The following is a 15,763-nucleotide window of genomic DNA, read 5'->3' on the forward strand; positions in this document are numbered from 1 at the left end:
ATCGAAGGCTCTGCAAGAATCAATAGTTTTCTCAAGTAGCATAAGATGGTCCCACTATTTTTGTTAAAAAAAATAATTAGATAAGATAGCCTCGCAAATCGAAGGCTATGCAAGAATCGATTATCCTCCTATGCAACATAAGATGGTCCCACTATTTTTGTTAAAAAAAATAATTAGATAGGATAGCCTCGCAAATCGAAGGCTCTGCAAGAATCAATTATCCTCCTATGCAATATAAGTTCACATCAGAACTCCTTCCACATTATTAAGGGCTCTTTTTGCCAACTTAAATTTTTGAGCAAGAGCTTTATTGGTTTTCACAATGTACTCCTTGACGAAAAACTCAATCCCTTGTCTAAGACTTTCAAGTTCAGGGGTCACTGCTGCACGTGTGAATATATTCCAAACCAAGCTTTCGGGATACTCGAAAATGGCCTCAAACAGAATGCGGAAATGCATAATCCTTTTTGGTGTTAACTGGTTGATATCACCCAGATCGAGAGTCTTCAAAACTGTGAGAGAGAGAGTGAAAGAGGCAACCATTTCAGCCACAAATTTTGCTAGGTGCATTGACCTCATAAGTGGCATTGACTCTAGCTCCTTAAAGTGGTCCCACAGGCAAAACTGCAAACAAAAGGTATAGGAAAATTATATATGAAAAAATAATACAGAAACAGAAATATGTAATAATAACATCAATCATGTAAAATAACTCAATTCAAATTCCACTTTCAAAGCATGGATTGCTACAAATTTCTTAGCTATGGTCATTAAAAATCTCGATACATCCTTCATTTTAAGAGAATTTGAAAGCCAATAAGAAAAGGAACTTCTCAGGTATAAGAATATCTACGAGAAATTCTTCAAGGGGCATTTGATAGAGGAGAAAAAAAATTATCAGAAAAATACAATTACTAGGAATATGGTGGGAAAGTGAATTTGGTAGGAAAGTTAAAAAAAAATTGTTTGGTAGGCCGAAATATTACCGAGAAAATTGGGTTAAATTTCTGAGTCTATGTTTGGTTGAAGGTAAAATATTGATGGAAAAATGAAATGAAATTACCAAACTAACTCTTGACTAAATACACAGAAGACTCTCTCTCCAGCTTTCTTTTGACACATTTTTTGATAAGGGATATTTGTGTCCATTGCTTTTTTTCCTACTTTTTTATTTGATGGGGTAATGAGAATACTACCCTCTGGATGGTATTCTGAAATGACAATTTTTTTCAATTTTACACAAACTGAGATTGCTATGCAAGTCCGAATGATGGGCAAATTTTTTAAAACCTATTACTAAACATAGTTAACTAGGAAACCCATCTCAACTTTCCTAGGCACCCAAAAAAAACTCTCCTACCAAACACCCCTTAGAGTAAGCATGTTGGTTCTACTAATTTCCAATTATCCAATAATATTCACTAAAAAATCTGAAAATATTCAGTTTAATATATTGGCATTTGCATCATAATTTTTGAGATTGCACCTCAACACATTATGCCCAAAATACATAAAAGGAGCTTTTGATGGTGGCTGATGTATCTACCAACCTTAGATGTCCGCATTATGTGCTTTACAAGTACATAGACAAAAAGCCGCGCACATTTTTAAGGAGCAAGGGTTTGTTCAGATTCTCTGGATAATTTTCTTCCGAGTCATTTTGAAGGTTTTGCTGTTTGGGCTAGAGGGAGCAAGGTTTTTTTTTTTTTTTTTTTTGCAAGGTTATGATATTTATCAATAGAGTGTAATGCCACAATTTTTAATCAGAAGTTTCTCATAATAAGCGCTCCTCTCCTTATTTTATCCCCACTAAAGTGATATAAGAATGTAACCATATTGACTCATGAGAAGAATTCAACACAATTCTACTTCAAATTAGTTCTCATCTCAATCCTACAACAAGGAGACAAAACAATACCTGTAGAGTAAATTTGTGATTTTTGTCATGCTCGCACAATTTGGAAGCCAGCACTGTATAATACTTGTTAAAAACTTTCTCTTGCAAGCAACATTCCACAAGAACCCGCATTACATCTCTGTCCTGTAGTTCATTAACAAAAAATATGTCACAAGACGGAAGGCCTCATAACTGAAAGAAGACATTACTAAACTTGGAAAAAAAAGGGCTGACCTGCTTGCCTGGTAATTCCATTCTTAGAAGCTTCTCAAATGCATCAATATAGTCATCGCCACTCATTATTATACAAAATATTGCCCTTCTGGCATCCGTGTTCATCTTTTGAGCAGCAGCAAGCTGCAGCATTCGTTGGGTTTCGAGAACATCTTTGTCTATTTTGTTAGCAACTTCTTCAACATTATCTGTTGCAGAAGCCACATCTCCAGACAACCACCATTGGCCCTTCTTGTCAGGGTCAAGTAACTTGCTCCATTTAAGCCCTCTAATTAGAATGCCATCAACTCTCAACTGGAAACAAAATTAATATTACGAATTTGAAGGACATGAATGCCTTTTGAATAACAGAAATGCAAATAGCAATCTTAATAAAAAAGAAGAGAAAAGAACAAAGAAAAAAAGAAAAAAGGCGGCTTGTCACAACTGTATTAAAGAGCATGCTTATCAACAGAAAAAAAATGCCAAAATTGAACTCTATCCGTCAAAAGTTGGAAAAGGATGTCTTGGCAAACTAGCTAAGTACTACCTACACAAAACTTGAATTTTCATTTTTCTTTTTTTGGGTTCAATTAAGAAATTCTATTTTATTTTGAAAAGAAACTACAATGGAACATAACATGTAATATCTTCGCAAAAAGGAATTTCAAGAATGAACGCCACAAAACACAGATTAGAGAATGGGACCTTCTGTAACCACTTTTTAATCCGAGTGTGATGTGCAGGGTCCTCTTTTGGCATTCTCTTGTTGTTCTTGATGTCACATATGGTTTCAAGCATGAACTCCATCTACAAGTGTTACCAAGTAATCAGTGTTGAACTATGTGAAGAAAAACTAGAGGCAGTTTTTGATAATAAAACATAGCATGCTCACTCTTTTACTATTTTTCTTTTCATGGTCATCTGCAGAGGAAGCCTTCAACTTATTTGACGTATTCTGAACACTAACAATGAAATTTTTCATGGCAGCTGGATCATCAGCCCTAATTTTCATCCCACAACCTTCTCAGACAAATACCATAAAAATAGAAGTCAGAGATGGTTCTCTAATTGACAAGTTCCTGTAAAAAATATCTATAGTAGTACAGCCACGCTACTGTTATAATGGGAAATAAAGGAGATATAAGCAGAAGAACAAAGAAATATCAGAGTGAAGAGAACAAAGAGACAAAAACCACATAACCAAATCAACAACAACCAAAGACTTTTCCTACTAGGTACGGCCAGCTCCATGAATCAAATGATGCCATTGTGTTCTATTATGAACTAAATCCTCAGAAAGTCTATTCAGATCTCAGTCATTTTTTAATGGTTTTATCTAGAGTTTTTCTTGGTTTCCCTCTACATCTAATTAAAGGGCTATCCAGCATCTGGCCAACTCTTCTTATTGGGGCTTCTACTGGTTTCTTCTCACATGGCCCAAACCCACCTAGGCAAGATACAACCATCTTTTCCTTAATAGATGCTACCCCTAGTTTCTCTCTAATGCGTTCATTCTTAATACTACTTGTGTTGTACATCTACTCATCCCCCATAACATCATCATCCCTGCAACACTAAGCTTATGCTCTTGTTGGCTCTTTACTGCCCAACATTCAATACCATACAACATTGCAGGTCTTATGGTGGTGCAGTAAAAGATGAAATATGAAAACAAACACAGAAGAAATCTTTCTTGCTGATATTATAAATGAGAAATGTAAGAAAACTCCAAGCGCATGATACACCATCCAAATCTTTCAATGAGGCTACCCCAGCCAAGCTTGGTTAGCTGTCTAATGTCTTAATGAACAACCCAAATATTACACTGTATGACTGTAGCTATCTGACAGTATTAACCTAGCCACATGGGCTGCAAGTGCTTTTGAACAGCTCAAATTTAGACTTAGAAAATAGAAATTTATAACACTCAGTTCCTAAATGTCAAAGTTGTTTCATCACAACCAAACAAAATAACCTAGATATCGTATCAACAGAGTAGAAAAAGTCTTCTATAAAGGAAAGGAGTCTATTTCAACAGCAATCCATTCAATGTGGGGCTTCCTTTCATTGCTTAAGCATATGATGATCTAGCAGTCAATTAGAAATACGTAGTAGTAGGGAACTTCTACATAAATCTCTATAATTTACACCCCTGGAAGCTCTAACTAGAACCAAACACAATTAAATAGAGAAAAAACTTACATTGCAACACTGCCAAAATGATAGAGACATCGATCTCAGTTAAACGCTTGCTCAGCATGACTAGAAAGTCAAATATTAAATCACTGAAAAGTATTACAAAAGATACTTATTAAAAAAAATATAGTTAAAAAAGTTATTATAAAAATGCCTGGTGAAGTACAGATATCCCACCTAGAACAGACTCCAAATATGCATAAATAGGATAAGAGAAGAGTAAGATTCCGCAAGGAGAGATTGTCTTCTTTTTGGTACTCATCCTGGGCAGAAAACATATGAATATTATAATTTTTGTAGTCTTTAAAAGACTGCGAAATAATAGCAAATAATGATCTAGAGAAGAAACTAAAACTGAAAAAGAAAACAAATGAAAACCACACCAACAAAACTTTAATTTATTTGTTCACGAGCTATACCTCAAAGCATTTGGCAAAGGACGCCATAAACTTTGCACTGAAGTCAACACCAACCAAACAGGCCATCCCTGCAACAAATGCAGCAAAAACTGCAGCATACCTTCACAAGAAAAAATGTCAGTTAAAATGAACACAACAATATAAAAAGGCCAGAAAGCTAGACTCCAGGAATAGTCACCAAGAAACTTTACAGGAATTGGGATAAGAGAAAAGCACAATGCTCAATGGAAGATCCAAGTGAAGAATCTGACATATCCAAGGGCTGAACAATACTATCTGTATCCCTTTACAACCTTTAAAATAGGAACAATGATTAACTGTTCTAAACTACACAGAACCCTGCACAAGAGTATCTTTCTTTGCCCATTCAATTATATCAAAGTCATCATTCTCAGACAAGGATTTTTAGCCACATTTTCCCTTCTCATCTCGACAAACATCCTCTTCTTTTTCTAATGTCATTATTCTTGTATGTTTTCACTCTTCCAGGTTGGAGCATCTGCATCTAAGGCTCTAGGATTTCACTGAATCCCCAAAAATCAATTTTTAATGGCTTAATCATATCTTATCTCATCATTTGAGGCTACAACTAAATTTGATTGAAATCTTCATTTATTTCTGACCTTCCCTTACTACAACAATGGTTCTCAACAAATTGCTTACAACATAGAAAACGAAAAATCAAGGATTTAGCAACTTCACTGAGGGAGGTAACAATAAAATAGTAAGGCAGAAAATCCTTAACTGTTCATTGCTACGGGGAGCATAAGAATATGATGCTAAAATCTCCTCAGTCATAATCTGTGAAGCAACATTACGAGCAACAGTCTGCAAAGGGATTGAATCATAGAAGTTACCATAAAAATTCCAGAGCAACACAACTGCTTTTGTTTCACAGAAGCAACTAATCGGAAAAAATAAAAATTCAGAAACATTGGCATATGTCAAAATCGGAAAGTTGGCATATAAATATGTCAAGTAGTGGGACTAGCAATTTTCCTTCGAATAGTCGTTGTGTAACGCCCCGTGTTGATCTAGTTCGTTACCCAATATTGTATCCAGTAGCAGTGTGAGAATCAAGCGGAAACATAGGCAATGAAACCACGCTACATAGATTAACATGATCAAATTTCACTAGTACATTTAGAAACAGATCATTAACATACCCAAAGTAATGTGTAGATTATTTGGTATAAATCTCTATCATATAGCACACCTCAAACATCAATGATTCTCCTCTTAGGCACAATCCACAAGAAAATGATTTTTCATGATCCATTAGAAGGGTAACCATGGTACAATCAGGGAAACAAATCATTGTTAACACATCTCATGCCAAAACACATTACATCATAACAAATTTTAAACAAAGGATACATATATTCAAGATGTCTCAAGGCTGTTGATAAGACTGGATCAGATAATTAAAGAAATAAGGGAAATGCGCAGCTTTTGGTCCAGAGAAGTATCTGGTTTTTTCATATATATTGCAGAAAACAGCATTACAGTAATAGAAATTATAAGGGCGAATTAACTATCACGTTGCTACTCAAGCTACAAAAGGAAGATTAATAAGAAAAGCTATGGACCAGCAGGTTAGAGAGATGCCGAGCTCTCCAAGTCTAGTGCCAATTCCAATTGCCAAGCACCACACCTTCATGCTTCATGTCTCATATAACCCCACACACTAACCAACAGCCACGTCAGCAAAACAAAATCCTATAACAGAATTACTTTTACCCATTTCCTGCACCACTTTCTAGAATATTTTCATGATCAATTGATCCTCTGTGACGCCTTCTAGAATACACCTTCATGTGTGTCCTAGCAGCTGTCTTCGGATATACATGTAGGCAGCTGATTAATAATTCCATTTAATCATATTTTCAACTAAGACTATGATACAGACCAACCAAAATAACAATCTAAAACAGAATTACTCCAGAAATCAGATCTGAATATACCTCATTCATATGTTTCTCAGTAACCATTACAAACAGAAACGTATAACAAAGAAAGTTTGTTAAGCGTAAATGGAATTACAAATCCCAAAAGGAAATTAACAATGCAATAAAGGTAAAGATAGCGTGGAACACATATGAGAGGTTCCACTCTCTCCCAATCCCAAAAGGGCCCAAGTATCTTCTAATTTTCCTGATATCCCTCTCACCCTTCACATACCTCTCTATTTATAATCCATCCCCACTTCTAGAATATTCTCTATTAACTAACTAGCTTGCTGAGTCAGCATTGAGATATGAGAATATGCTATGCTTCCTACAATACTCTTTAAGGACTGGTGTCGTATCAATACTCCCCCCCTTAAAAATCACCTTGTCCTCAAGGTGATGATCGTTTTCCGAGGTCCCATTGCTTGAAATATAATGGCCAACTAATGCATGAGGCAATATAACCTCTACCAGGATCCCATTGCTCCTCTGCAGTAGTTCCATCTTCTTTTAAATCTGTTTGAATTTGTGAAAGTTTCTCTTCATCATTTGCCCAAATATCTTCCCCACATCCAACTACAGCTATTAGGACATCGGTCTCAACCCTCCTTGAATATATAAATCCTTTTGCAATATTGAAGTCCTTGCCAAAATAAAAAATAAATGCTTCTTTGCTAGAACTAATACTCACTTCCAAATAACAAACAGGACCTGGGTACACTTCAAATGAATTTGGTCTTGCTTGAAAATCATCAAATTGGAGCTTCAACCGTGAAACGTAAATTCTGCTCTCCTCCATCGTGAATTCTCGCCTTTCTTGGCTTGCTGGACAGCACCCAAATGTTTGGGGACAATTGGGTCCAAACATGATTTTGGGCTCACAAGCCCAATTTTTGTATGAAATAGTGACACTGCTAAGCTGGATCTGAAAATAATTAATAACTTGGGCCTGACCCTTTAGGTAAATTAAATGGCCCAATACCACCAATCCACTCCCTAACCTAGCCATTTCCTGTTGATTACGCCATCGTTGTGGCCACTGACTTTGTTTTTCTCTGCGCTCCAAAAACTCCTTTGCCTCGTTATCAAGGACCACGTCCGGCGGCTTACGCAAGGGAGGGTCTACTTCTAACGCTGGTGGTTGTGGAGTCATAGCCACTCCCACGCCTTTGTCATTTATCAATGACGTCTCTTGCTTTATGAATTTTTCCTCAAACATATACTTATTGCCAACTCGGACAACTTGAGCTTTTTTCTTTTGACAATTCCTATAAGCACGGTCCTGCACTTGCAAGTCAGCTTTTGGGTTCCAGCCACCTATGAAGCACCGATATGTCCAAAAAAAAAATTCCAATGTATCGGACACGCGTCCCAGACGAATACGCTTCTGATACCCATTTTGCTGTATCGATCGGTCAAAAAAATTTCGACACGGTCAAATCTCTTGTTTCCGTCGCGCACCAGTAGCCAACTGCCACGTCACACCACCGCAAACCCACCTCGAGCTCCTCCGCGTCGTTCGCGAACCAGAGCTCCGTGCGAGCCATCTTGCTAGTCAGCCGGTCTTCTTCATCTTCTTGTTGCAACACATCACCATTGTGTTTTTTTTTTTTTTTCTCTTCCTTTCCCAAAACTAGCCGCCGCTTGAGATGGTTGTAGGTTTTCAAGAAAGTAAAGATTAGGTTTAGTGATATGGATATTTTTCTTAAAAGAAAGAGCCCAAGCAATTATTTCTTATTTGTTGTGGTAAAATATCATAAAATTAAAAGGACAAGTAATTATAATAAAACTAAATAAATAATGCAGAAAATTAAAATAAACAAATACATGACGTGAATGTAAATAATGGGTGCTGTTTAATTTTCATATTTTATACTCATATTTAGTAAATGAACAAATACATAAATAATGTGAAATATATTCTATATATTAAAAATATTATTTAATACTAAGATGTATCGGAACATATCGAAATATTAGTAAATTTGAAGTAACGTATCGAAGTCACGTATCGGGAACGTATCAAAAATGTCGTGTCGGTATCGGTGCTTCATAGCCAGCCACTATCATAAGGAATGAAAACATCAGCAGTAGCAAGATTAATGCAAACACTTCTATCCCGAGTAAATAGCAAGGAGTCAACTTCCAGTCGTTGATGGCCATTGCTGGCCTGATTCTCCGTCAGTCGTGACACCGAAACCACCCCTTCTTCGTCATCGTTCCTCCCTCGTTCTTCCTCGCCGTCGTGACTGCTGTTTTCCTGGCTTTCGGTGGTGTGGCCACCATCGTCAACCTGATTAACGGTGCTGGTGGTTCCCTTCGATGCCGCCCCCTTTTGATTCTCTTCTTCATTCGTTGCCCTAACATTTTGGGGACTCGACACCTTAGAATTTATTGAGTTAGGTGGTGTATTAACCCGACCCAAAATTGTTTGGTTAACAGAGCCTGACCCGTTAAACCCCCAAGTTCTTCCTTCGTATGGGCTAGCATTATAACGTTGGGCCTGACCCCCTTTGGTAAGCCCACTTGATCTATTCCTTGACCCATTCTTTCCCCCTGCATTCAGCCCATCCTCCTTCCTCGCCACATTCCTCTTCTCTATCTTCAAGGAGAATTTGATCATCTCCGACAAAGTGATAGCAGGGTGCATCATCAACTCTTCGCAGATGCTACTCTTAACGCCATTGAGCCACGCCCCTTTAAGCAGCTCCTCGTCCTCAAATCGCAAAGCTCTGATCATCTTCTCGAACTCGCGTCTAAACTCAGCCACCGTTCCGCTCTGTTTAAGCGAGTATAACACTTTATAAGGATCATCTAATGCTTCTGGTTGAAATCGATTCAGATTTTCGTTCGTCTCGTTCTCCTCAAATCTTTTGCCGCTCCTTCTTGTATGTGATCGCCCTCTAGAGAGTTGCTTGGTCTTCTCAAGAAGTTCATCAAGGAGCCTGAGTACCTCCTTATGATTTTCTTCAACTTGCTTTCCTCTTTTTCTCCATTCTTCAAATCTATTTTCCAATTGCATCTCACTTTTCCTCCAATCTTCAGATCTGTATTCCATCTTTCTTTTCTTTTCTTTTTGTTCAAAACCCTCCCTAGATCGGAGAGCTCTGATACCAATTGATACAGACCAACCAAAATAACAATCTAAAACAGAATTACTCCAGAAATCAGGTCTGAATATACCTCATTCATATGTTTCTCAGTAACCATTACAAACAGAAACGTATAACAAAGAAAGTTTGTTAAGCGTAAATGGAATTACAAATCCCAAAAGGAAATTAACAATGCAATAGAGGTAAAGATAACGTGGAACACATATGAGAGGTTCCACTCTCTCCCAATCCCAAAAGGGCCCAAGTATCTTCTAATTTTCCTGATATCCCTCTCACCCTTCACATACCTCTCTATTTATAATCCATACCCACTTCTAGAATATTCTCTACTAACTAACTAGCTTGCTGAGTCAGCATTGAGATATGAGAATATGCTATGCTTCCTACAATACTCTTTAAGGACTGGTGTCGTATCAGATTACCATCCAATAACACTTTCGTTCAAACATTCATACAAAAGCGCAAACCAAGACTATTACAGCCTTACCCAAATTAAATAAAGGAAGGAACACAAGGTTTCTGAGGTTTACCTCCAGCTCCTAGCTTGCTTGAGTCAGCCCATGGATCAAATTTATTTCCGGTAATTCCCTCATTCATATGTAGGCACAACCTCTTGATAAGACAACCCAAGTTGCAACTCTACCCAAAGTTTCTCTCGAGGATGATCCTTTTCTTCCCTTCCAACTTTAGAGTCCTCATGCATCAATTCCTTATTTTTAATATTTCCACTTCAACTCCCATAAACTAATGCCACTCACTTCTTTGTTACTCTCTCTCTCACCCACTCACCCACGGATATTACAGGGAAGACAGGAGGGAAATCACACTCCACAAGGTGTAGGGAAATTTCTAGAGACAATGCCGTGAGTGACTCACAAAAATGTGCAGACTTGGCCAGATCTTCTCATACATGCAAGAGAAGAAATTTTGAGATGGGTCATGTCTCTTTCACGAGGATAATCAGGTTTGGCAGAGGGAGTTGTTGCGCCCATCAGATAAACTCATTTGATAATTGATGCAAATCACATGGTTTAGCTATTCAGGCATAAAAAAACACCACTTACACCCTCACTTTCCATATAACAGCCCTAGGACAATTACTAGGAATTTCTAATTAAACCCTCAATTTTGACAATTTACAATCAACCACTTAACTTTTATAAATTATATTCTGCCCCGTTAAATTTTCTAAGTTCCAAATTAACCCTCACTCCATTCTTAGGAGTTATAGACATTGAGGTGTTAGATTTCTCCCTACCTTATAAAAATGTTGTCCTCAAAATTTTGGATGCTGACTTACGATGATATTCACCGATGAAAGATCACATACATTGCTACTATCTAGGTGACTCAACTAATATACACATCAGATTATCTTGACACGCACATAGTGACATTCTAACACAATCATACAATATTGAATAGTATTCTCCACACTCAATCATCATATCAAGAATCACTTGTAACTCAACATGACAGCACAGTAATTCAGAGTTATGCACGATGTCTACCCAAAAAAAAAAAAAAGAGTCATGCACGATAATTCATGGTTCACAGCCAATATTCGTATGTCAACTATAGTAATTCTGCCATATAGGACTATAATCACATACATACACATTATCATGCTAGGACAGCAACAACCATTATGGAAGGGTCCTGAACTATATCCATGTATCATTGGACAGAAAAAAGTAAAAGGAGGGCTAAAATTCAGAAGCTTACTCGAACATGAATGTAGCTTATAAATCCATATTGCATACATCAATGTTGGTACAAATAAATCATTATACTAGTTTATCTTAATTCAACTAGGATTATTTCCATACACAAGTATTTTTTTTTTTTTTGTACAGGTGTGGGTTTAAATTTTGAGCAATTTTAATTTGAGTAACCTGAATAGTATCATTTTAGTGCAGATTTTTGTACAGGCAACTCAAAATATATTATATCTGTACCAAATAAATCAGCAAGACCAGCATTTAAGAAGTGGACTGGTCACAAGCCGATACAAATTCCAGCTCAATTTGACACCTAATACAGCAACAATTCAGACCAGGCGCAAGATTATAATAATCTCAGGAACACTTTAATATCAATATGATAGCATATAGTGATCAGCAATAATGAACATAAGATTTCAAATCTAGTTAAATAACCAGACTAAATCTGTAGCAGCAGAACAGTAATTTTTTGTCTTTTATAAACCAGTAGCTTAAAGAAGTATATACAGCAGCAACTTTGTGGGTTTTATGTAGGTTTTAATATATCAAATGCAGTAAATTACTCAGTAAGGTGAACATAATGTTTGAAAGTTCAGATATTTTAGTGTTAGTGTAAGTTATTAATTTTACAATTCATGCAAGAACTAAACAGAACAAGTCACTCACCAAATAGGTTTATAATTTATTCAATCTAATCAAGCATTGCAAGCCGAAGGCTTTCTGTTCAATTTGTGTGTGTATGAAGTGACCTTGTAATAAAAGCATCAAACAACAGCATAGTAATCATTTAACCACCTCCAATAGAAATGATTGACTATCATATACTACAAGCATCAACTCAAGGGATCATTACAATAGCAAACAACCCAAAACTCTCAAAATTTCAGGTCAAGCAATCAACAACCAAACACAAGCAACTACTATGCATAGTTTTAATATTGCCTCTACATGTCTAGATCTCAAGCTAAGCATCATTTGTTCACATTATGCAGAAAGTATCCATTTTCACACCCGTTAGGTTCATGCCTCCATAGAGATATCTGTCAGCTTACGGCATGACATATTTACAACATTCCAACTTGCTTAGACACCACAAAAGTCTATCATATAGATGAACCCAAAGTCTATGGTGCGTTAATAAGACGTGGTGAGGTTTCACTTACAGGTTGAACAAATGGCTTGCACCAATAACCCCATAAGAAAAACTGTTTAGTGCCACAGCAATTCACACATCAGAATTAACAATTTGTCTAGACAAATTACTACAGAAATCTCTACGTCATTACCAAATTGCTACCTCAAATATGCATAATAGAAAGAAAACAAAAAGAAGGAATAGCACACCAAACACGAAGCAAATCCATCAAACAAAGCACTACATAATGCATCACAATTCCTGCTTCCCTAGTCATCGCTAGGAAAACAGTAGCACTCTAGATTAAATTTCTTAAAAGACTTCCTAGAATCATTTACATTCTCTTCTATGTCTCTTCTTTTAACCATCTCAAAATGAGATAATATAAACATAATTAAAAGAAATCAAACAAGCATCTATTGTAAGACAACTATAGGAGTGGCATACCTGAAATATCAAGGACAATTCTCCAGTAATTGACTCAACATTAGATGCAGAAAATCCGTTAAGAAGGCCTGAAGAAACAAGTTCAAGTTAAAAAAATAATAATAACAACAATTATTTGGCATACAGTTAGAAATGCAAAGTCAAAACAAAGTCGCTCCTCCTTACGTCGTACACGTCTTCGAATTTGAGTATGCTCTTCAGGTTCATTGCCAGCACGAGCTCTCATGTGAGGTTCTATATATTTTGCTTTTTCTTTCTTTATTGGAACTTCAGCAGGAACATCCCCTGAAACCACCTCCTTTTCATGGGATTCCAAAGGCTTGAGCGTGCAATCGGCATCATCCTCCGCATTATCTTCCTGTTGTTGACCCAACAATTTTCTTTTCTCATGCTTCTTCCTTGAAGGTACACTGTCAGGAACTTCTTCTGATGCATCATCTTGATTGAAAGTTGCCACAGGCCCCGATATACCACCTAACGACTCTAGTTCCATCCCTTTCTTTGACAACTTGTCCTTCTTACTCGACAAGCTCTTCTTCAATCTCTTCACGGGTAATCCACTAGTACCAAGAACTTCCCCTTCTCCAACAAAATCAATAACAGATGACATTCCTTCAAGTAAAATGTTCATCCCATCATCCACTCCCCTCAGTTTTCCTTCCTTCACCTTGAGCTTCTTGGAAAGTTTTCTTTCCAATTCTAGATCCTTCTCGGCAGCCATAGAAACATCTGGCATACCCATCTCATAAAACTCCTTAGCCCTCGTCTTCCCGGAACTTTTCCGAGAACCATTGCTCATTTTTTTCACATTTTTTGCAACAGAGCCGCAAATTTCATCTGACACAGTGCATTCTTCAGGTGTCTCACGTTTCCTAGAGTAAGATTTTAACTTCACAACCTGTGTTTCCATGAGACTAGGACTAACTGATTGGTCTGATTTGCTCTCAGTTTTCAACTCTGAATTATTGTTACTACTTCTCTTCATAGCTTGAGATTTCTATAATAATAATAATAATAATAATAATAATAAAATTTCTCATTGCTTTGGTGAGAAAACAAGATACAAATACAAAACATTTAAAAAAGAGAGAGAGAAAGAGAGCATAGAGTAAGATACCTGGTGATGGAGCCAGGATTGGTGTTTTGATGCATTCTTTTCTAAGCGAGATTCTTTCCTTCGTTCTCTGCGTGATTTCTCTGCAGTTTGTTTCTCTGAAACGTAATTCAAAAAGCTTAAGATTCAATACAAAACTGAAACATAAGATTTTATACAGTTTTTGAAAGAGTTACCCATGATTCCAAAAAACTAAAGTTCAAACAAAGGAGAAGGAAGTGTAATCTGAAACGGTTGTCTTCTTCTTCTTCGGCAACTCTGCAGCAAACGAACCAGACGCAAAGAGCTTCGTATACGAGAGGGATTCAAGTGTGGCTCGAGATGGGCTATGACCGTATGGGTTATTATTGGGTTTTGAGTTTGCGCTATGGGTCGATTAATTGGGCTCAGATCAGAACTATTTCCCAACTCGTATAAACGTCGCTCACTTTTTTTTATAATATCCAATTCAGTTTATCTGGATCGAGCAATGTTGGATAAATTTCTTGCAAAATAATTATTCATAACCTTTCTCACTTTCGATTAATTAACAAATCGGTTAATAATTCAGTTCGGATTTTTAAAAAAATAAAATAAGAAAATTATAGATTTTCTCCTCGAAACACTATCAAAAGATCATATGACCACCCCTGTTTTTTTTTTTTTTTTGGTTGAAGATCCGAATATCATATCAACTTAAATAAAATGATTGTATTTTATGGTAAGAGACTTAGAGGGACTTGTCCCGCAATGAAAAATTATTGTGAGAATTTTTATTTTATTTTTGGTAACCGGAAAAGTGAGAATTTATTGATGGAATTTTTTTTTAATTTAAATATTAAATAAAATACTAACATTTCATTTAAAATAACACAATATTCTGTAAAAAAAATAGTTTTTCCTTTTTTTTTTTTTTTTTGATGTTTGAAGTATTAGACAATGGTATGAAAAGAAAATGGATAGAATGAAAAACGTAACCATGCACGGAACACAGATACTAGAGAAATTATTATGAGAAATAATCAATCATAAGTCTATGTAGGTTTGGGTCCAACTGCACCGTATCTAACATTAACTAATTTAATACATAAAATCAATAATTAACCTAATATATATATATATATATATATATATATATATATATATATATATATATATATAGGGGCAAGATATTCTTACACTAGTATAAGAGTTAGAAGTCTTACACTCAATCTTGACCATTGATCCACTTGTATCCAATGACTCACATTACTAAAAAAATTAGAGCATTTAGATATAAGTGGGATCAATGGTCAAGATTGAGAGTGTAACTTACACTGGTGTAAAATGATCCTGACCCATATATATATATGGTAAAATCATTTCTGCAGCCGCTTTACGTATAGCAACGACAGGTGTATGGTTATGATTCCTAACATGCTTTCATCCTTTGTGTGGTTATAATTTCCCGCATTTAATATTTTCAAGTATATATATGGCAAGTGTTTGATTGCTGCACGTACAACAGCTGCAGAAATATAAAACCATATATATATATATATATATATGGACTTTATTATATATTAATCTCATGT

General features: G+C 36.2%; 1 protein-coding gene across 1 annotated transcript; it reads right to left on the reverse strand.

Annotated features, from left to right (window-relative positions):
- Positions 1-11: 11 nt before the first annotated feature.
- On the reverse strand, positions 12-14,468 carry LOC133289407 (uncharacterized). Its single transcript, XM_061487333.1, has 13 exons — positions 14,387-14,468; positions 14,214-14,308; positions 13,262-14,093; positions 13,097-13,164; positions 5,474-5,556; positions 4,729-4,828; positions 4,487-4,572; positions 4,316-4,398; positions 3,006-3,133; positions 2,819-2,920; positions 2,132-2,425; positions 1,919-2,041; positions 12-624 (listed from the first exon to the last, which is right to left on the reverse strand). Exons 1-13 carry the CDS (start codon positions 14,388-14,390, stop codon positions 241-243), a joined length of 2,382 nt encoding a protein of 793 aa, XP_061343317.1. The 5' UTR covers positions 14,391-14,468; the 3' UTR covers positions 12-240.
- Between the last annotated feature and the right edge of the window lie 1,295 nt (positions 14,469-15,763).

This window comes from Gastrolobium bilobum, unplaced genomic scaffold (genome assembly GCF_033153095.1).
Source record: "Gastrolobium bilobum isolate Gb01-03AN ecotype WA unplaced genomic scaffold, APGP_CSIRO_Gbil_v1 utg3711, whole genome shotgun sequence".
Classification (NCBI taxonomy): Eukaryota; Viridiplantae; Streptophyta; class Magnoliopsida; order Fabales; family Fabaceae; genus Gastrolobium; species Gastrolobium bilobum.